Genomic DNA, 23,240 nt, shown 5'->3' on the forward strand with positions numbered 1-23,240 from the left:
ACCAGCTGACTGAAGGACAGTATGGCAGGTCATGTTATTTTATAGAAAGACCAGCTGACTGAAGGACAGTATGGCAGGTCATATGTTATTTTATAGAAAGACCAGCTGACTGAAGGACAGTATGGCAGGTCATATGTTATTTTATAGAAAGACCAGCTGACTGAAGGACAGTATGGCAGGTCATATGTTATTTTATAGAAAGACCAGCTGACTGAAGGACAGTATGGCAGATCATATGTTATTTTATAGAAAGACCAGCTGACTGAAGGACAGTATGGCAGATCATATGTTATTTTATAGAAAGACCAGCTGACTGAAGGACAGTATGGCAGTCATGGAAAGACCAGCTGACTCATATGTTATTTTATAGAAAGACCAGCTGACTGAAGGACAGTATGGCAGGTCATATGTTATTTTATAGAAAGACCAGCTGACTGAAGGACAGTATGGCAGGTCATATGTTATTTTATAGAAAGACCAGCTGACTGAAGGACAGTATGGCAGATCATATGTTATTTTATAGAAAGACCAGCTGACTGAAGGACAGTATGGCAGATCATATGTTATTTTATAGAAAGACCAGCTGACTGAAGGACAGTATGGCAGGTCATATGTTATTTTATAGAAAGACCAGCTGACTGAAGGACAGTATGGCAGGTCATATGTTATTTTATAGAAAGACCAGCTGACTGAAGGACAGTATGGCAGGTCATATGTTATTTTATAGAAAGACCAGCTGACTGAAGGACAGTATGGCAGGTCATATGTTATTTTATAGAAAGACCAGCTGACTGAAGGACAGTATGGCAGGTCATATGTTATTTTATAGAAAGACCAGCTGACTGAAGGACAGTATGGCAGGTCATATGTTATTTTATAGAAGTAGAAAGACCAGCTGACTGAAGGACAGTATGGCAGGTCATATGTTATTTTATAGAAAGACCAGCTGACTGAAGGACAGTATGGCAGCTCATATGTTATTTTATAGAAAGACCAGCTGACTGAAGGACAGTATGGCAGGTCATATGTTATTTTATAGAAAGACCAGCTGACTGAAGGACAGTATGGCAGGTCATATGTTATTTTATAGAAGTAGAAAGACCAGCTGACTGAAGGACAGTATGGCAGGTCATATGTTATTTTATAGAAAGACCAGCTGACTGAAGGACAGTATGGCAGGTCATATGTTATTTTATAGAAAGACCAGCTGACTGAAGGACAGTATGGCAGATCATATGTTATTTTATAGAAAGACCAGCTGACTGAAGGACAGTATGGCAGGTCATATGTTATTTTATAGAAAGACCAGCTGACTGAAGGACAGTATGGCAGGTCATATGTTATTTTATAGAAAGACCAGCTGACTGAAGGACAGTATGGCAGGTCATATGTTATTTTATAGACCAGCTGACTGAAGGACAGTATGGCAGGTCATATGTTATTTTATAGAAAGACCAGCTGACTGAAGGACAGTATGGCAGATCATATGTTATTTTATAGAAAGACCAGCTGACTGAAGGACAGTATGGCAGGTCATATGTTATTTTATAGAAAGACCAGCTGACTGAAGGACAGTATGGCAGGTCATATGTTATTTTATAGAAGTAGAAAGACCAGCTGACTGAAGGACAGTATGGCAGGTCATATGTTATTTTATAGAAAGACCAGCTGACTGAAGGACAGTATGGCAGCTCATATGTTATTTTATAGAAAGACCAGCTGACTGAAGGACAGTATGGCAGGTCATGTTATTTTATAGAAAGACCAGCTGACTGAAGGACAGTATGGCAGGTCATATGTTATTTTATAGAAAGAAAGACCAGCTGACTGAAGGACAGTATGGCAGGTCATATGTTATTTTATAGAAAGACCAGCTGACTGAAGGACAGTATGGCAGGTCATATGTTATTTTATAGAAAGACCAGCTGACTGAAGGACAGTATGGCAGATCATATGTTATTTTATAGAAAGACCAGCTGACTGAAGGACAGTATAGCAGGTCATATGTTATTTTATAGAAAGACCAGCTGACTGAAGGACAGTATGGCAGGTCATATGTTATTTTATAGAAAGACCAGCTGACTGAAGGACAGTATGGCAGGTCATATGTTATTTTATAGAAAGACCAGCTGACTGAAGGACAGTATGGCAGATCATATGTTATTTTATAGAAAGACCAGCTGACTGAAGGACAGTATGGCAGGTCATATGTTATTTTATAGAAAGACCAGCTGACTGAAGGACAGTATGGCAGGTCATATGTTATTTTATAGAAGTAGAAAGACCAGCTGACTGAAGGACAGTATGGCAGCTCATATGTTATTTTATAGAAGTAGAAAGACCAGCTGACTGAAGGACAGTATGGCAGGTCATATGTTATTTTATAGAAAGACCAGCTGACTGAAGGACAGTATGGCAGCTCATATGTTATTTTATAGGAGTAGAAAGACCAGCTGACTGAAGGACAGTATGGCAGCTCATATGTTATTTTATAGAAAGACCAGCTGACTGAAGGACAGTATGGCAGGTCATATGTTATTTTATAGAAAGACCAGCTGACTGAAGGACAGTATGGCAGGTCATATGTTATTTTATAGAGTAGAAAGACCAGCTGACTGAAGGACAGTATGGCAGCTCATATGTTATTTTATAGAAAGACCAGCTGACTGAAGGACAGTATGGCAGGTCATATGTTATTTTATAGAAAGACCAGCTGACTGAAGGACAGTATGGCAGCTCATATGTTATTTTATTTATAGAAAGACCAGCTGACTGAAGGACAGTATGGCAGGTCATATGTTATTTTATAGAAAGACCAGCTGACTGAAGGACAGTATGGCAGGTCATATGTTATTTTATAGAAAGACCAGCTGACTGAAGGACAGTATGGCAGCTCATATGTTATTTTATAGAAAAGACCAGCTGACTGAAGGACAGTATGGCAGGTCATATGTTATTTTATAGAAAGACCAGCTGACTGAAGGACAGTATGGCAGCTCATATGTTATTTTATAGAAAGACCAGCTGACTGAAGGACAGTATGGCAGGTCATATGTTATTTTATAGAAAGACCAGCTGACTGAAGGACAGTATGGCAGCTCATATGTTATTTTATAGAAGTAGAAAGACCAGCTGACTGAAGGACAGTATGGCAGGTCATGTTATTTTATAGAAAGACCAGCTGACTGAAGGACAGTATAGCAGATCATATGTTATTTTATAGAAAGACCAGCTGACTGAAGGACAGTATGGCAGCTCATATGTTATTTTATAGAAAGACCAGCTGACTGAAGGACAGTATGGCAGCTCATATGTTATTTTATAGAAAGACCAGCTGACTGAAGGACAGTATGGCAGGTCATGTTATTTTATAGAAAGACCAGCTGACTGAAGGACAGTATGGCAGCTCATATGTTATTTTATAGAAAGACCAGCTGACTGAAGGACAGTATGGCAGATCATATGTTATTTTATAGAAAGACCAGCTGACTGAAGGACAGTATGGCAGGTCATATGTTATTTTATAGAAAGACCAGCTGACTGAAGGACAGTATGGCAGGTCATGTTATTTTATAGAAAGACCAGCTGACTGAAGGACAGTATGGCAGGTCATGTTATTTTATAGAAAGACCAGCTGACTGAAGGACAGTATGGCAGGTCATGTTATTTTATAGAAAGACCAGCTGACTGAAGGACAGTATGGCAGGTCATATGTTATTTTATAGAAAGACCAGCTGACTGAAGGACAGTATGGCAGATCATATGTTATTTTATAGAAAGACCAGCTGACTGAAGGACAGTATGGCAGGTCATATGTTATTTTATAGAAAGACCAGCTGACTGAAGGACAGTATGGCAGATCATATGTTATTTTATAGAAAGACCAGCTGACTGAAGGACAGTATGGCAGGTCATATGTTATTTTATAGAAAGACCAGCTGACTGAAGGACAGTATGGCAGGTCATATGTTATTTTATAGAAAGACCAGCTGACTGAAGGACAGTATGGCAGGTCATATGTTATTTTATAGAAAGACCAGCTGACTGAAGGACAGTATGGCAGGTCATATGTTATTTTATAGAAAGACCAGCTGACTGAAGGACAGTATGGCAGCTCATATGTTATTTTATAGAAAGACCAGCTGACTGAAGGACAGTATGGCAGATCATATGTTATTTTATAGAAAGACCAGCTGACTGAAGGACAGTATGGCAGGTCATATGTTATTTTATAGAAAGACCAGCTGACTGAAGGACAGTATGGCAGGTCATATGTTATTTTATAGAAAGACCAGCTGACTGAAGGACAGTATGGCAGGTCATATGTTATTTTATAGAAAGACCAGCTGACTGAAGGACAGTATGGCAGATCATATGTTATTTTATAGAAAGACCAGCTGACTGAAGGACAGTATGGCAGGTCATATGTTATTTTATAGAAAGACCAGCTGACTGAAGGACAGTATGGCAGGTCATATGTTATTTTATAGAAGTAGAAAGACCAGCTGACTGAAGGACAGTATGGCAGGTCATATGTTATTTTATAGAAAGACCAGCTGACTGAAGGACAGTATGGCAGCTCATATGTTATTTTATAGAAAGACCAGCTGACTGAAGGACAGTATGGCAGGTCATGTTATTTTATAGAAAGACCAGCTGACTGAAGGACAGTATGGCAGGTCATATGTTATTTTATAGAAGTAGAAAGACCAGCTGACTGAAGGACAGTATGGCAGGTCATATGTTATTTTATAGAAAGACCAGCTGACTGAAGGACAGTATGGCAGGTCATATGTTATTTTATAGAAAGACCAGCTGACTGAAGGACAGTATGGCAGATCATATGTTATTTTATAGAAAGACCAGCTGACTGAAGGACAGTATAGCAGGTCATATGTTATTTTATAGAAAGACCAGCTGACTGAAGGACAGTATGGCAGGTCATATGTTATTTTATAGAAAGACCAGCTGACTGAAGGACAGTATGGCAGGTCATATGTTATTTTATAGAAAGACCAGCTGACTGAAGGACAGTATGGCAGGTCATATGTTATTTTATAGAAAGACCAGCTGACTGAAGGACAGTATGGCAGATCATATGTTATTTTATAGAAAGACCAGCTGACTGAAGGACAGTATGGCAGATCATATTATTTTATAGAAAGACCAGCTGACTGAAGGACAGTATAGCAGGTCATATGTTATTTTATAGAAGTAGAAAGACCAGCTGACTGAAGGACAGTATGGTAGCTCATATGTTATTTTATAGAAGTAGAAAGACCAGCTGACTGAAGGACAGTATGGCAGGTCATATGTTATTTTATAGAAAGACCAGCTGACTGAAGGACAGTATGACAGCTCATATGTTATTTTATAGGAGTAGAAAGACCAGCTGACTGAAGGACAGTATGGCAGCTCATATGTTATTTTATAGAAAGACCAGCTGACTGAAGGACAGTATGGCAGGTCATATGTTATTTTATAGAAAGACCAGCTGACTGAAGGACAGTATGGCAGGTCATGTTATTTTATAGAAGTAGAAAGACCAGCTGACTGAAGGACAGTATGGCAGCTCATATGTTATTTTATAGAAGTAGAAAGACCAGCTGACTGAAGGACAGTATGGCAGCTCATATGTTATTTTATAGGAGTAGAAAGACCAGCTGACTGAAGGACAGTATGGCAGCTCATATGTTATTTTATAGGAGTAGAAAGACCAGCTGACTGAAGGACAGTATGGCAGGTCATATGTTATTTTATAGAAAGACCAGCTGACTGAAGGACAGTATGGCAGCTCATATGTTATTTTATAGAAAGACCAGCTGACTGAAGGACAGTATGGCAGCTCATATGTTATTTTATAGAAGTAGAAAGACCAGCTGACTGAAGGACAGTATGGCAGGTCATATGTTATTTTATAGAAAGACCAGCTGACTGAAGGACAGTATGGCAGATCATATGTTATTTTATAGAAAGACCAGCTGACTGAAGGACAGTATGGCAGCTCATATGTTATTTTATAGAAAGACCAGCTGACTGAAGGACAGTATGGCAGGTCATATGTTATTTTATAGAAAGACCAGCTGACTGAAGGACAGTATGGCAGATCATATGTTATTTTATAGAAAGACCAGCTGACTGAAGGACAGTATAGCAGGTCATATGTTATTTTATAGAAAGACCAGCTGACTGAAGGACAGTATGGCAGCTCATATGTTATTTTATAGAAGTAGAAAGACCAGCTGACTGAAGGACAGTATGGCAGATCATATGTTATTTTATAGAAAGACCAGCTGACTGAAGGACAGTATGGCAGCTCATATGTTATTTTATAGAAAGACCAGCTGACTGAAGGACAGTATGGCAGGTCATATGTTATTTTATAGAAAGACCAGCTGACTGAAGGACAGTATGGCAGCTCATATGTTATTTTATAGAAGTAGAAAGACCAGCTGACTGAAGGACAGTATGGCAGGTCATGTTATTTTATAGAAAGACCAGCTGACTGAAGGACAGTATAGCAGATCATATGTTATTTTATAGAAAGACCAGCTGACTGAAGGACAGTATGGCAGCTCATATGTTATTTTATAGAAAGACCAGCTGACTGAAGGACAGTATGGCAGCTCATATGTTATTTTATAGAAAGACCAGCTGACTGAAGGACAGTATGGCAGGTCATGTTATTTTATAGAAAGACCAGCTGACTGAAGGACAGTATGGCAGCTCATATGTTATTTTATAGAAAGACCAGCTGACTGAAGGACAGTATGGCAGATCATATGTTATTTTATAGAAAGACCAGCTGACTGAAGGACAGTATGGCAGGTCATATGTTATTTTATAGAAAGACCAGCTGACTGAAGGACAGTATGGCAGGTCATGTTATTTTATAGAAAGACCAGCTGACTGAAGGACAGTATGGCAGGTCATGTTATTTTATAGAAAGACCAGCTGACTGAAGGACAGTATGGCAGGTCATGTTATTTTATAGAAAGACCAGCTGACTGAAGGACAGTATGGCAGGTCATATGTTATTTTATAGAAAGACCAGCTGACTGAAGGACAGTATGGCAGATCATATGTTATTTTATAGAAAGACCAGCTGACTGAAGGACAGTATGGCAGATCATATGTTATTTTATAGAAAGACCAGCTGACTGAAGGACAGTATGGCAGATCATATGTTATTTTATAGAAAGACCAGCTGACTGAAGGACAGTATGGCAGGTCATATGTTATTTTATAGAAAGACCAGCTGACTGAAGGACAGTATGGCAGGTCATATGTTATTTTATAGAAAGACCAGCTGACTGAAGGACAGTATGGCAGGTCATATGTTATTTTATAGAAAGACCAGCTGACTGAAGGACAGTATGGCAGGTCATATGTTATTTTATAGAAAGACCAGCTGACTGAAGGACAGTATGGCAGCTCATATGTTATTTTATAGAAAGACCAGCTGACTGAAGGACAGTATGGCAGATCATATGTTATTTTATAGAAAGACCAGCTGACTGAAGGACAGTATGGCAGGTCATATGTTATTTTATAGAAAGACCAGCTGACTGAAGGACAGTATGGCAGGTCATATGTTATTTTATAGAAAGACCAGCTGACTGAAGGACAGTATGGCAGGTCATATGTTATTTTATAGAAAGACCAGCTGACTGAAGGACAGTATGGCAGATCATATGTTATTTTATAGAAAGACCAGCTGACTGAAGGACAGTATGGCAGGTCATATGTTATTTTATAGAAAGACCAGCTGACTGAAGGACAGTATGGCAGGTCATATGTTATTTTATAGAAGTAGAAAGACCAGCTGACTGAAGGACAGTATGGCAGGTCATATGTTATTTTATAGAAAGACCAGCTGACTGAAGGACAGTATGGCAGCTCATATGTTATTTTATAGAAAGACCAGCTGACTGAAGGACAGTATGGCAGGTCATGTTATTTTATAGAAAGACCAGCTGACTGAAGGACAGTATGGCAGGTCATATGTTATTTTATAGAAGTAGAAAGACCAGCTGACTGAAGGACAGTATGGCAGGTCATATGTTATTTTATAGAAAGACCAGCTGACTGAAGGACAGTATGGCAGGTCATATGTTATTTTATAGAAAGACCAGCTGACTGAAGGACAGTATGGCAGATCATATGTTATTTTATAGAAAGACCAGCTGACTGAAGGACAGTATAGCAGGTCATATGTTATTTTATAGAAAGACCAGCTGACTGAAGGACAGTATGGCAGGTCATATGTTATTTTATAGAAAGACCAGCTGACTGAAGGACAGTATGGCAGGTCATATGTTATTTTATAGAAAGACCAGCTGACTGAAGGACAGTATGGCAGGTCATATGTTATTTTATATGAAAGACCAGCTGACTGAAGGACAGTATGGCAGATCATATGTTATTTTATAGAAAGACCAGCTGACTGAAGGACAGTATGGCAGGTCATATGTTATTTTATAGAAAGACCAGCTGACTGAAGGACAGTATGGCAGGTCATATGTTATTTTATAGAAGTAGAAAGACCAGCTGACTGAAGGACAGTATGGCAGGTCATATGTTATTTTATAGAAAGACCAGCTGACTGAAGGACAGTATGGCAGCTCATATGTTATTTTATAGAAAGACCAGCTGACTGAAGGACAGTATGGCAGGTCATGTTATTTTATAGAAAGACCAGCTGACTGAAGGACAGTATGGCAGGTCATATGTTATTTTATAGAAGTAGAAAGACCAGCTGACTGAAGGACAGTATGGCAGGTCATATGTTATTTTATAGAAAGACCAGCTGACTGAAGGACAGTATGGCAGGTCATATGTTATTTTATAGAAAGACCAGCTGACTGAAGGACAGTATGGCAGATCATATGTTATTTTATAGAAAGACCAGCTGACTGAAGGACAGTATAGCAGGTCATATGTTATTTTATAGAAAGACCAGCTGACTGAAGGACAGTATGGCAGGTCATATGTTATTTTATAGAAAGACCAGCTGACTGAAGGACAGTATGGCAGGTCATATGTTATTTTATAGAAAGACCAGCTGACTGAAGGACAGTATGGCAGATCATATGTTATTTTATAGAAAGACCAGCTGACTGAAGGACAGTATGGCAGATCATATTATTTTATAGAAAGACCAGCTGACTGAAGGACAGTATAGCAGGTCATATGTTATTTTATAGAAGTAGAAAGACCAGCTGACTGAAGGACAGTATGGTAGCTCATATGTTATTTTATAGAAGTAGAAAGACCAGCTGACTGAAGGACAGTATGGCAGGTCATATGTTATTTTATAGAAAGACCAGCTGACTGAAGGACAGTATGACAGCTCATATGTTATTTTATAGGAGTAGAAAGACCAGCTGACTGAAGGACAGTATGGCAGCTCATATGTTATTTTATAGAAAGACCAGCTGACTGAAGGACAGTATGGCAGGTCATATGTTATTTTATAGAAAGACCAGCTGACTGAAGGACAGTATGGCAGGTCATGTTATTTTATAGAAGTAGAAAGACCAGCTGACTGAAGGACAGTATGGCAGCTCATATGTTATTTTATAGAAGTAGAAAGACCAGCTGACTGAAGGACAGTATGGCAGCTCATATGTTATTTTATAGAAGTAGAAAGACCAGCTGACTGAAGGACAGTATGGCAGCTCATATGTTATTTTATAGGAGTAGAAAGACCAGCTGACTGAAGGACAGTATGGCAGCTCATATGTTATTTTATAGGAGTAGAAAGACCAGCTGACTGAAGGACAGTATGGCAGCTCATATGTTATTTTATAGAAAGACCAGCTGACTGAAGGACAGTATGGCAGCTCATATGTTATTTTATAGAAGTAGAAAGACCAGCTGACTGAAGGACAGTATGGCAGGTCATATGTTATTTTATAGAAAGACCAGCTGACTGAAGGACAGTATGGCAGATCATATGTTATTTTATAGAAAGACCAGCTGACTGAAGGACAGTATGACAGCTCATATGTTATTTTATAGAAAGACCAGCTGACTGAAGGACAGTATGGCAGGTCATATGTTATTTTATAGAAAGACCAGCTGACTGAAGGACAGTATGGCAGGTCATATGTTATTTTACAGTGACTGAAGGACAGTATGGCAGGTCATATGTTATTTTATAGAAAGACCAGCTGACTGAAGGACAGTATGGCAGATCATATGTTATTTTATAGAAAGACCAGCTGACTGAAGGACAGTATAGCAGGTCATATGTTATTTTATAGAAAGACCAGCTGACTGAAGGACAGTATGGCAGGTCATATGTTATTTTATACACACAGTCACAACACCACACACAGTCACAACAACACACACAGTCCCAACAACAGCTCTACCTACAGAGTTGTCTATGAGAACATAAACACACACAGACGTACCTCTTTCTCTGTGTCTTCGTACTCCTTGACTCTCTCCACGGCCACAATGTTGGTTTCTAGATCTGAAGACATCCTCACTAGCCAGGTCAGAGAGGCCGTCAGCTACAGGACAGAGAGACGGAGAGGCAGAGACAGAGAGAGACAGAAAGACCGAGACAGAGAGAAGGACAGGCAGAGACAGAGAGAGACAGAAAGACAGAGACAGAGAGAGACAGAAAGACAGAGACAGAGAGAGACAGAAAGACAGAGACAGAGAGAGACAGAAAGACAGAGGCAGAGAGAAGGAGAGACAGAGACAGAGAGAGACAGAAAGACAGAGAGAGATAAGGAGAGAGAGAGAAGGAGAGGCAGAGACAGAGAGAAGGAGAGGCAGAGACAGAGAGAAGGAGAGACAGAGACAGAGAGAAGGAGAGGCAGAGACAGAGAGAGACAGAAAGACAGAGGCAAGGAGAAGTAGAGGCAGAAACATAGAGATAAGGAGAGACAGAGAGAAGGAGAGGCAGAGACAGAGAGAAGGAGAGACAGAGACAGAGAGAGACAGAAAGACAGAGAGAGATAAGGAGAGAGAGAGAAGGAGAGGCAGAGACAGAGAGAAGGAGAGACAGAGACAGAGAGAAGGAGAGGCAGAGACAGAGAGAGACAGAAAGACAGAGGCAAGGAGAAGGAGAGGCAGAGACAGAGAGAGACAGAAAGACAGAGATAAGGAGAGAGAGAGAAGGAGAGGCGGAGAGAGAGAGAAGGAGAGGCAGAGACAGAGAAAAGGAGAGACAGAGACAGAGAGAAGGAGAGACAGAGACAGAGAAAAGGAGAGACAGAGACAGAGAGAAGGAGAGACAGAGACAGAGAGAAGGAGAGGCAGAGACAGAGACAGAGAGACAGAAAGACAGGGGCAGAGAGGAGAGGCAGAGACAGAGAGGAGAGACAGAGACAGAGAGGAGAGGCAGAGACAGAGAGAAGGAGAGACAGAGGCAGAGAGAAGGAGAGGCAGAGACAGAGAGAGACAGAGACAGAGAGAAGGAGAGACAGAGACAGAGAGAGACAGAGAGAAGGAGAGACAGAGACAGAGAGAAGGAGAGGCAGAGACAGAGAGAGACAGAGAGAAGGAGAGACAGAGGCAGAGAGAAGGAGAGGCAGAGACAGAGAGAGACAGAGACAGAGAGAAGGAGAGACAGAGACAGAGAGACAGAGAGAAGGAGAGACAGAGACAGAGAGAAGGAGAGACAGAGACAGAGAGGAGAGGCAGAGACAGAGAGAAGGAGAGGCAGAGATAGAGAGAGACAGAGACAGAGAGAAGGAGAGACAGAGACAGAGAGAGACAGAGAGAAGGAGAGACAGAGGCAGAGAGAAGGAGAGGCAGAGACAGAGAGAGACAGAGAGAAGGAGAGACAGAGACAGAGAGAAGGAGAGACAGAGACAGAGAGGAGAGGCAGAGACAGAGAGAAGGAGAGACAGAGACAGAGAGAGACAGAGAGAAGGAGAGACAGAGGCAGAGAGAAGGAGAGGCAGAGACAGAGAGAGACAGAGACAGAGAGGAGAGACAGAGACAGAGAGACAGAGAGAAGGAGAGACAGAGACAGAGAGAAGGAGAGGCAGAGACAGAGAGAAGGAGAGGCAGAGACAGAGAGAAGGAGAGGCAGAGACAGAGAGAAGGAGAGGCAGAGACAGAGAGAGACAGAGACAGAGAGAGACAGAGACAGAGAGAAGGAGAGACAGAGACAGAGAGAAGGAGAGACAGAGAGAAGGAGAGACAGAGACAGAGAGAGACAGAGAGAAGGAGAGACAGAGACAGAGAGAAGGAGAGGCAGAGACAGAGAGAAGGAGAGGCAGAGACAGAGAGAGACAGAGAGAGAGGAGAGGCAGAGACAGAGACAGAGAGAAGGAGAGACAGAGACAGAGACAAGGAGAGACAGAGACAGAGAGAAGGAGAGACAGAGACAGAGACAAGGAGAGACAGAGACAGAGACAAGGAGAGACAGAGACAGAGAGAGACAGAGAGAGAGAGGAGAGACAGAGACAGAGAGAAGGAGAGGCAGAGACAGAGAGGAGAGGCAGAGACAGAGAGGAGAGACAGAGGCAGAGAGAAGGAGAGGCAGAGACAGAGAGAAGGAGAGGCAGAGACAGAGAGAGACAGAAAGACAGAGACAGAGAGAAGGAGAGGCAGAGACAGAGAGAAAGACAGAGACAGAGAGAGACAGAGAGAAGAAGAGAGGCAGAGAGAGACAGAGAGAAGGAGAGACAGAGACAGAGAGAAGGAGAGGCAGAGACAGAGAGAAGGAGAGGCAGAGACAGAGAGAGACAGAAAGACAGAGACAGAGAGAAGGAGAGGCAGAGACAGAGAGAAAGACAGAGACAGAGAGAGACAGAGAGAAGGAGAGGCAGAGACAGAGAGAAAGACAGAGACAGAGAGAAGGAGAGGCAGAGACAGAGAGAAAGACAGAGACAGAGAGAAGAGAGAGAGGCAGAGACAGAGACAGAGAGAAAGACAGAGACAGAGAGAAGGAGAGGCAGAGACAGAGAGAAAGACAGAGACAGAGAGAAGGAGAGGCAGAGAGAGACAGAGAGAAGGAGAGACAGAGACAGAGACAGAGAGACAGAAAGACAGAGACAGAGAGAAGGAGAGGCAGAGACAGAGAGAGACAGAAAGACAGAGACAGAGAGAGACAGAGAGAAGGAGAGGCAGAGACAGAGAGAAAGACAGAGACAGAGAGAAGGAGAGGCAGAGAGAGACAGAGAGAAGGAGAGACAGAGACAGAGAGAGACAGAAAGACAGAGACAGAGAGAAGGAGAGGCAGAGACAGAGAGAGACAGAAAGACAGAGACAGAGAGAGACAGAGAGAAGGAGAGGCAGAGACAGAGAGAAAGACAGAGACAGAGAGAAGGAGAGGCAGAGAGAGACAGAGAGAAGGAGAGACAGAGACAGAGAGAGACAGAGAGAAGGAGAGGCAGAGAGAGACAGAGAGAAGGAGAGACAGAGACAGAGAGAGACAGAGAGAAGGAGAGGCAGAGACAGAGAGAAAGACAGAGACAGAGAGAAGGAGAGGCAGAGAGAGACAGAGAGAAGGAGAGGCAGAGAGAGACAGAGAGAAGGAGAGGCAGAGACAGAGAGAAGGAGAGGCAGAGACAGAGAGAGGCAGAGACAGAGAGAGGCAGAGACAGAGAGAAGGAGAAGCAGAGACAGAGAGAGGCAGAGTGGTTTGAGTCAAAGTATTAAAAGCCATCTATGATGTCATCTAGGAACAGCTGAGACTCACACATGTAACATGTTCTGCTCTATGACGCTCATAAACTACACAGCACTCATTACAACGTAAGGGGTTAATCTAGAAGACCATAGTAAATCCCAGGTCATAGTGTCTATAATACTGTAAGGGGTTAATCTACATAGAAGACCATAGTAAATCCCAGGTCATAGTGTCTATAATACTGTAAGGGGTTAATCTACATAGTAGACCATAGTAAATCCCAGGTCATAGTGTCTATAATACTGTAAGGGGTTAATCTACATAATAGACCATAGTAAATCCCAGGTCATAGTGTCTATAATACTGTAAGGGGTTAATCTACATAGAAGACCATAGTAAATCCCAGGTCATAGTGTCTATAATACTGTAAGGGGTTAATCTACATAGAAGACCATAGTAAATCCCAGGTCATAGTGTCTATAATACTGTAAGGGGTTAATCTAGAAGACCATAGTAAATACTAACATGGGCTCTCAGGACTGACAGGGTTCAACAACCTGGGCTCTCAGGACTGACAGGGTTCAACAACCTGGGCTCTCAGGACTGACAGGGTTCAACAACCTGGGCTCTCAGGACTGACAGGGTTCAACAACCTGGGCTCTCAGGACTGACAGGGTTCAACAACCTGGGCTCTCAGGACTGACAGGGTTCAACAACCTGGGCTCTCAGGACTGACAGGGTTAAACAACCTGGGCTCTCAGGACTGACAGGGTTAAACAACCTGGGCTCTCAGGACTGACAGGGTTCAACAACCTGGGCTCTCAGGACTGACAGGGTTCAACAACCTGGGCTCTCAGGACTGACAGGGCTCCCAGAAAAACAAGGTTCATCTTTAACTTGTGCCTGTTTTTTTTTGGGGGGGGGGGACCGGCTGTGAAACTAAACCGTTTTTTTTTTATGAACCACACACACACACACACACACACACACACACACACACACACACACACACACACACACACACACACACACACACACACACACACACACACACACACACACACACACACACACACACACACACACACACACACACACACACACACACACACACACGTTACTGACCTGTAGTGCGTATGAGATGGACAGGCCCATGATCCCAGGGCTGAGGCTCTCTCTGGCCATCACAGCAAACAGAGCAGCAAACATTACGATACAGTTCCCTACAAACTCCAGACGCACCGCCAGCCACCTACAACACACAGAGATATTAGAGACATTATGGTACGGTTCCCTACAAACTCCAGACGCACCGCCAGCCACCTACAACACACAGAGATATTAGAGACATTACGGTACGGTTCCCTACAAACTCCAGACGCAGGTTAATGTTAATAGTACCTGCTATAAATGTTGACCAGGTCTCATTAGTTTGGATTTTGTTTTAAAAATATTTTATATCTCAACATGACTTATTGATTCAACCAATAAAGGTGTGTGTGTGTGTGTGACCACGCTCCTCACCGGTTGGCTACGATGCTGGGGTAGTATGCTTTCTGGTTGTGGTCAACTCGACCGTCACTCTCCCTGATGAAGCGTTCCTGCTCCCCAAAGGCTCGGATGACGCTGGCGCCTAGCAACGTCTCGTTGAAGTGTGTGTAGACCGGGGAGCGACTGACGGACTCCAGACGCTTCAACTGACGAGACGACGCCACGTAGAAACGCTGTGGGGAGGAATGACACGGAGGGATGAGGTGGAGGGATGACACGGAGGGATGACACGGAGGGATGAGGTGGAGGGATGACACGGAGGGATGACACGGAGGGATGACACGGAGGGATGACACGGAGGGATGTGATGGAGGGATGACACGGAGGGATGACACAGAGGGATGTGATGGAGGGATGACACGGAGGGATGACACAGAGGGATGTGATGGAGGGGATGACACGGAGGGATGACACAGAGGGATGTGATGGAGGGGATGACACGGAGGGATGACACAGAGGGATGTGATGGAGGGGATGACACGGAGGGATGACACAGAGGGATGTGATGGAGGGGATGACACGGAGGGATGACACAGAGGGATGACACAGAGGGATGACACGGAGGGATGACACGGAGGGATGACACGGAGGGATGACACGGAGGGATGACACGGAGGGATGACACGGAGGGATGACACGGAGGGATGACACGGAGGGATGACATGGAGGGATGACATGAAGGGATGACATGGAGGGATGACATGGAGGGATGACATGGAGGGATGACATGGAGGGATGACATGGAGGGATGACACGGAGGGATGACACGGAGGGATGACACGGAGGGATGACACGGAGGGATGACACGAAGGGATGACACGGAGGGATGACACGAGGATGACACGGAGGGATGACACGGAGGGATGACACGGAGGGATGACACGGAGGGATGACACGGAGGGATGACACGGAGGGATGACACGGAGGGATGACACGGAGGGATGACACGGAGGGATGACACGGAGGGATGAGATGGAGGGAGATAAAATAACAGTGAGTAGGGAGAGAGGGATCTCTCTCTCACCTTCCCCCTCTCTCTCTCACCCTTTTTCTCTCACCCCCCCTTACCCTCCCTCTCTAACACCCCCTCTCTCACCCTCCCTCTCCAACACCCCCTCTCTCTCTCTAACACCCCTCTCTCTCTCTAACACCCCCTCTCTCTCTCTAACACCCCTCTCTCTCTCTCTAACACCCCCTCTCTCTCTCTAACACCCCCTCTCTCTCTCTAACACCCCGCCTCTCTCTCAGTCTCTCTGCCCCCTCTCTCTCAGTCTCTCTGCCCCCCTCTCTCTCTCTCTAACACCCCTCTCTCTCTCTAACTCCCCTGCCCCCCCCCTCTCTCTCTCTAACACCCCTCTCTCTCTAACTCCCTGCCCCCCCTCTCTGTCTCTCTGCCCCCCCCTCTCTCTCTCTCTAACACCCCCTCTCTCTCTCTAACTCCCCTGCCCCCCCTCTCAGTCTCTGCCCCCTCTCTCTCTAACACCCCTCTCTCTCTCTAACTCCCCTGCCTCCCCCTCTCTCAGTTTCTCTGCCCCCCTCTCTCTACACCCTCTCTCTAACACCCCCCTCTCTCTCTCTAACACCCCCTCTCTCTAACTCCCCTGCCCCCCTCTCTCAGTCTGCTCTGCCCCCCTCTCTCTCTCTAACTCCCCTGCCCCCCCCCTCTCTCAGTCTCTCTGCCCCCCCTCTCTCTCTAACTCCCCTGCCCCCCTCTCTCTCTCTCTAACTCCCTGCCCGCCCCCTCTCTCTAACACCCCCTCTCTCTCTATCTCTCTAACCCCCCCCCCTCATCGACCCACCTGGACAAAGAAGTAGAGTATCCCCAGAGGAGGTATGATAATAGCCAGTCTCTCTGCCCCCCTCTCTAACCCCCCTCATCGACCCACCTGGACAAAGAAGTAGAGTATCCCCAGAGGAGGTATGATAATAGCCAGTCTCTCTGCCCCCACCCCTCTCTCTCTCTAACACCCCTCTCTCTATCTCTCTAACCCCCCCTCAACAACCCACCTGGACAAAGAAGTAGAGTATCCCCAGAGGAGGTATGATAATAGCCAGTCTCTCTAACCCCCCCCCCCCTCATCGACCCACCTGGACAAAGAAGTAGAGTATCCCCAGAGGAGGTATGATAATAGCCAGTCTCTCTGCCCCCCTCTCTCTATCTCTCTAACCCCCCCTCTCTCAGTCTCTCTGCCCCCCTCAGCGACCCACCTGGACAAAGAAGTAGAGTATCCCCAGAGGAGGTATGATAATAGCCACTAGTGGAGTAGCGATCAGTATGACCACACAGGATCCTACTACGTTGAACATGGAGCCCATGAACATCTTAATGATACTGGGGAGAGAGGAGAGATAAGGCAGCATTACATGGTACCAACAGCAGGCGACAGGGAAATATTTACTTCTATAAGGCAGCATTACATGGTACCAACAGCAGGCGACAGGGAAATATTTACTTCTATAAGGCAGCATTACATGGTACCAACAGCAGGCGACAGGGAAATATTTACTTCTATAAGGCAGCATTACATGGTACCAACAGCAGGCGACAGGGAAATATTTACTTCTATAAGGCAGCATTACATGGTACCAACAGCAGGCGACAGGGAAATATTTACTTCTATAAGGCGGCATTACATGGTACCAACAGCAGGCGACAGGGAAATATTTACTTCTATAAGGCAGCATTACATGGTACCAACAGCAGGCGACAGGGAAATATTTACTTCTATAAGGCGGCATTACATGGTACCAACAGCAGGCGACAGGGAAATATTTACTTCTATAAGGCAGCATTACATGGTACCAACAGCAGGCGACAGGGAAATATTTACTTCTATAAGGCAGCATTACATGGTACCAACAGCAGGCGACAGGGAAATATTTACTTCTATAAGGCAGCATTACATGGTACCAACAGCAGGCGACAGGGAAATATTTACTTCTATAAGGCAGCATTACATGGTACCAACAGCAGGCGACAGGGAAATATTTACTTCTATAAGGCGGCATTACATGGTACCAACAGCAGGCGACAGGGAAATTTCAGAGAATTTCATATTTTCATAAAAACACAATACACAAAAATGTTATAGACATAATAAAATCGACAACTTTAAAAAAAATAAGAAGAAGAATTTAAGGATTTTCTGTACAAATATATATCTAAATATTTTCTGTAAAAACCTTGGGATGATAGAGTCAATGGTGTCTGTCTCCTTGGAGAAACGGTTCACCAGGTTACCGCTGGGGGTGCGCTCGAAGAAGGACATGGGGGAGCGCAGTACGTTGTACAGCATGGACTGGTGGAGGTAGCGTGATGCTAATATACCACCGATAGAGACAGAGATGGAGTAGCAGAACACAGCTATGCCTGAGAGAGAGAGATGATGGGGTATGGGGAGAGAGGGGGGGAGGAGAGGGGTATGGGGAGAGAGAGGGGAGAAGAGGGGGTATGGTGAGAGAGAGGGGGGAGAGGGGGGTATGGTGAGAGAGAGGGGGAGGGGGGTATGGGGAGAGAGAGGGGGAGGAGAGGGGTATGGGGAGAGAGAGGGGGAGGAGAGAGAGGGAGGGGAGGAGAGGGGTATGGGGAGAGAGAGGGGGAGGGGGGTATGGGGAGAGAGAGGGGAGGAGAGGGGTATGGGGAGAGAGAGGGGGAGGAGAGGGGTATGGGGAGAGAGAGGGGGAGGAGAGGGGGGTATGGTGAGAGAGAGGGGGGTATGGGGAGAGAGAGGGGGAAGGGATATGAGAGGGGAGAGTGAGGGGGGGAGGAGAGGGGGGTATGGTGAGAGAGAGGGGGAGGAGAGGGGGGTATGGTGAGAGAGAGGGGGAGGAGAGGGGGGTATGGTGAGAGAGAGGGGGGAAGGGGGTATGAGGGGAGAGAGAGGGGGGTATGGGGAGAGAGAGGGGGAAGGGGGTATGAGGGGAGAGAGAGGGGGAGTAGAGGGGAGAGAAAGGGGGGGGGGTATGAGGGGAGAGAGAGGGGGAAGGGGGTATGAGGGGAGAGAGAGAGGGGGAGAGGGGGGTATGGGGAGAGAGGGGGAAGGGGGTATGAGGGGAGAGAGAGAGGGGAGAGGGGGGTATGGTGAGAGAGAGGGGGGAAGAGGGGGGTATGGTGAGAGGAGGGGGTATGGTGAGAGAGAGGGGGGAGAGGGGGTATGGTGAGAGAGAGGGGGGGAGGGGGTATGAGGGGAGAGAGAGGGGGGAAGGGGGTATGAGGGGAGAGAGAGAGGGGGGGAGAGGGGGTATGGTGAGAGAGAGGGGGAGAGGGGGGGTATGGTGAGAGAGAGGGGGGGAAGGGGGTATGAGGGGAGAGAGAGGGGGAAGGGGGTATGAGGGGAGAGAGAGAGGGGGGAGAGGGGGGTATGGTGAGAGAGAGGGGGGAAGGGGGTATGAGGGGAGAGAGAGAGGGGGAGAGGGGGGTATGGTGAGAGAGAGGGGGGAGAGGGGGGAGGGGGGGTATGGTGAGAGAGAGGGGGGAAGGGGGTATGAGGGGAGAGAGAGGGGGAAGGGGGTATGAGGGGAGAGAGAGGGGGGTATGGTGAGAGAGAGGGGAGAGAGAGGGGGGTATGGTGAGAGAGAGGGGGGAAGGGGGTATGAGGGGGAGAGAGAGGGGGTATGGTGAGAGAGAGGGGGAAGGGGGGTATGAGGGGAGAGAGAGGGGGGGGTATGGTGAGAGAGAGGGGGGTATGGTGAGAGAGAAAGGGAATGGGGTATGAGGGGAGAGGGGGCGGGGGGTATGGTGAGAGAGAGGGGAAGGGGGTATGAGGAGAAGAGGAAAGAGCGAGGGGTGGAGAGCGAGGGGAGGGGGTATGGGGGGAGTAGGAGACAGAGAGGGGGAGGAGAGTGGGAAGGGGGTATGGGGTGAGGAGAGGGGGTATGGTGAGAGAGAGGGGAAGGGGGTATGGGGAGAAGGGGAAAGAGCGAGGGAGAGGAGAGCGAGGGTATGGGGAGTAGGGGAGAGAGGGGGGAGAAGAGAGTGGGGAAGGGGGTTTGGGGAGAAGGAGAAAAAGAGAGGGGAAGGAGAGCGAGGGGAGGGGAGAATTGGGAGAAGAGAGAGGAGAGAGGAAGGGAGAGAGTTGAACATAAAGACTTGTAGACAGACCAGGATACCACCCACAGACAGAGACTAACACACACCACCGTCCTTACCCTGTGAGGCCCCCAGAGCTCCGTACACCCCCAGTCTCATCTCTCTGCTGGGCTGGGTTCCGTTGACGACTGGGTCGTCAGTCCACAGACTGAGCCAGTAGTTAGAGAAGAGAGAGGCGAAGTGGTGACTGAAGAACAGGAAGATACTGACGCAGGACAACACCACCCCTATAGCCTTCATATACTCCCAGAATACTGACAACTTCACCTAGAGGGGGGGGGGGGTGGAGAGAGAGAGGGAGAGAGAGATGAGGGGGAGAGAGAGAGAGAGGGGAGAGAGGAGGGGAGAGAGAGAGAGGGAGGGGGGGAGAGAGAGGAGGGGGAGAGAGAGAGAGGAGGGGGAGAGAGAGAGGGAGGGGGAGGGGAGAGAGAGAGAGGGAGGGGGAGAGAGGAGGGGGAGAGAGAGGGAGAGAGAGAGAGAGAGAGGAGGGGGAGAGAGAGAGAGAGAGGGGGAGAGAGAGAGGAGGGGGGAGAGAGAGGAGAGAGAGAGAGAGGAGGGGGAGAGAGAGAGGAGGGGGAGAGAGAGAGAGGAGGGGGAGAGAGAGAGGAGGGGAGAGAGAGAGAGAGGAGGGGAGAGAGAGGGGAGAGAGAGGAGAGAGAGAGAGGGGGAGAGAGAGAGGAGGGGAGAGAGAGAGGAGGGGGAGAGAGAGAGGGAGAGAGAGAGGGAGAGAGAGAGGGAGAGAGAAAAGGTAGAGAGGGAGGGGGAGAGAGGGAGGGGGATAGAGAGAGAGGAGGGGAGAGAGAGAGAGAGAGCGAGAGAGAGAGGGAGAAAAGGAAGAGAGGGAGAGGGAGAGAGAGGAGGGGGAGAGAGAGGGAGGGGGATAGAGAGGGAGGGGGAGAGAGAGGGAGGGGAGAGAGAGGGAGGGGGAGAGAGGGGGGGGATAGAGAGGGAGGGGATAGAGAGGGGAGGGGGATAGAGAGGGAGGGGGATAGAGAGGGAGGGGGATAGAGAGGGAGGGGGAGAGAGAGGGAGGGGGAGAGAGAGGGAGGGGATAGAGAGGGAGGGGGAGAGAGAGGGAGGGGGAGAGAGAGGGAGGGGGAGAGAGAGGGAGGGGGAGAGAGAGGGAGGAGGGGAGAGAGAGGAGAGAGACCAAAAGAGAAGAGAGAGATTCAATGTAAGAGATGGACAGTTGCTCTGAGGCTCTGGTATACTACATTGACTGTTAATAGGGAGTCACTTAAGATCTCACACTCAGTCTCTTACCCGCCCGGTGTTGGCCTTGTCAGCCTCTGTGATTCTCCCCACCTCAGCGTTCTTGGCCTTCTTCCCCAGGACCTCTCCTTCTGTCCTCACAGCTGATGTACTGGTATGGTTCTGACTGGAGAAACAGAGAGAGAGAGAGAGAGAGAGAGAGAGAGAGAGACAGAGAGACAGAGAGACAGAGAGAGAGAGAGAGAGAGAGAGAGAGACAGAGAGAGAGAGAGAGAGAGAGAGAGAGAGAGAGAGAGACAGAGAGAGAGACAGAGAGAGAGACAGAGAGAGAGACAGAGAGAGAGACAGAGAGAGAGACAGAGAGAGAGACAGAGAGAGAGACAGAGAGAGAGACAGAGAGAGACAGAGAGAGAGAGAGAGAGAGAGAGAGACAGAGAGAGAGAGAGAGAGAGAGAGAGAGAGAGGGTTGTACTGGTATGGTTCTGACTGGAGAAACAGAGAGACAGAGAGACAGAGAGAGAGACAGAGAGGGTTGTACTGGTATGGTCCTGACTGGAGACAGAGAGACAGAGAGAGTGTGCCAGAGATTTGAGATGTTTGTAGAGTTTAGCGTGAGCTGTAAAGCCAGGATTTCAGCAGAGTGGGAGTGTTCACTCACCCAATCACAGCAGCAGGAAGTCCATTCTCCAGTCCTCTCTTTGGTGCAGAGTCTAGACATCCCAGAGAAGAGACAGACACCTGGTCAGACCTTTCACTAACTATAGGGAGTACATCACACACTCTAGACTCAAAACACACACACACAGCTAGAATAACCCATTAGCACCACACAAAGCAGGGTCAGAACAGCTCCAGGGAAACACCTGCCCCTTAGCAGTGGTTTCAGGTCAGATCCCCACGCCCCAATCCTAACCTTAACTACTAGGATAGCTCCAGGGAAACACCTGCCCCTTAGCAGTGGTCTCAGGTCAGATCCCCACGCCCCAATCCTAACCTTAACTACTAGGATAGCTCCAGGGAAACACCTGCCCCTTAGCAGTGGTCTCAGGTCAGATCCCCACGCCCCAATCCTAACCTTAACTACTAGGATAGCTCCAGGGAAACACCTGCCCCTTAGCAGTGGTCTCAGGTCAGATCCCCACGCCCCAATCCTAACCTTAACTACTAGGATAGCTCCAGGGAAACACCTGCCCCTTAGCAGTGGTCTCAGGTCAGATCCCCACGCCCCAGTCCTAACCTTAACTACTAGGATAGCTCCAGGGAAACACCTGCCCCTTAGCAGTGGTCTCGGGTCAGATCCCCACGCCCCAATCCTAACCTTAACTACCAGGATAGAAACTAAGGAGCAGGGTTGAGCAGTATCCGGATGGGAAAAGGGAGAGGAGATACCTAGTCCGTTGTACAACTGAATGCATTCAACTGAAATGTGTCTTCCGGGGGTTTAACCCAACCTCCCCTGAATGTCATACTGCTTCTGTACCATACTGAGGTGTACGGTATTACCGGACATGCACACACGGGGGCGCTGTTTCCCCCCAAAAACGCACAAAACAATTTAGGCACCAGGGATCTTAATCCAGGAAGGGGGGGTTGAATATCTCAGCTGTAACCAAGACGCTTCATCCTGACATGCAGCTACTTATTAAATTAGCAAACCAAACGCGGAGCTGGAGTCCTGAACTGGACAGAACTTATTTCTTTAGATGTCCTGTAGTTCAACTGAACGTTAAGAGTTGTATAAACAGTGGAGTGGCTCGTAGCGAGGAAGTCCTACCGTCTGTATGT

General features: G+C 46.8%; 1 protein-coding gene across 1 annotated transcript in view; it reads right to left on the reverse strand.

The window, feature by feature from the left end:
* LOC124026381 (multidrug resistance-associated protein 1-like) overlaps window positions 1-22,938 on the reverse strand; it is a 41,145-nt gene extending 18,207 nt beyond the window's left edge. The window contains exons 1-8 of the mRNA XM_046339405.1: window positions 22,907-22,938; window positions 21,507-21,621; window positions 20,303-20,510; window positions 18,338-18,524; window positions 17,363-17,486; window positions 15,128-15,327; window positions 14,729-14,855; window positions 10,414-10,523 (exon numbers count right to left, since the gene is read on the reverse strand). Of these exons, the coding sequence (XP_046195361.1) occupies window positions 10,414-10,523; window positions 14,729-14,855; window positions 15,128-15,327; window positions 17,363-17,486; window positions 18,338-18,524; window positions 20,303-20,510; window positions 21,507-21,621; window positions 22,907-22,938 (1,103 nt within the window). The remainder of the gene's footprint in view (window positions 1-10,413; window positions 10,524-14,728; window positions 14,856-15,127; window positions 15,328-17,362; window positions 17,487-18,337; window positions 18,525-20,302; window positions 20,511-21,506; window positions 21,622-22,906) is intronic.
* Window positions 22,939-23,240: the final 302 nt, after the last annotated feature.

Source organism: Oncorhynchus gorbuscha, unplaced genomic scaffold (assembly GCF_021184085.1).
Source record: "Oncorhynchus gorbuscha isolate QuinsamMale2020 ecotype Even-year unplaced genomic scaffold, OgorEven_v1.0 Un_scaffold_2712, whole genome shotgun sequence".
Lineage (NCBI taxonomy): Eukaryota > Metazoa > Chordata > Actinopteri > Salmoniformes > Salmonidae > Oncorhynchus > Oncorhynchus gorbuscha.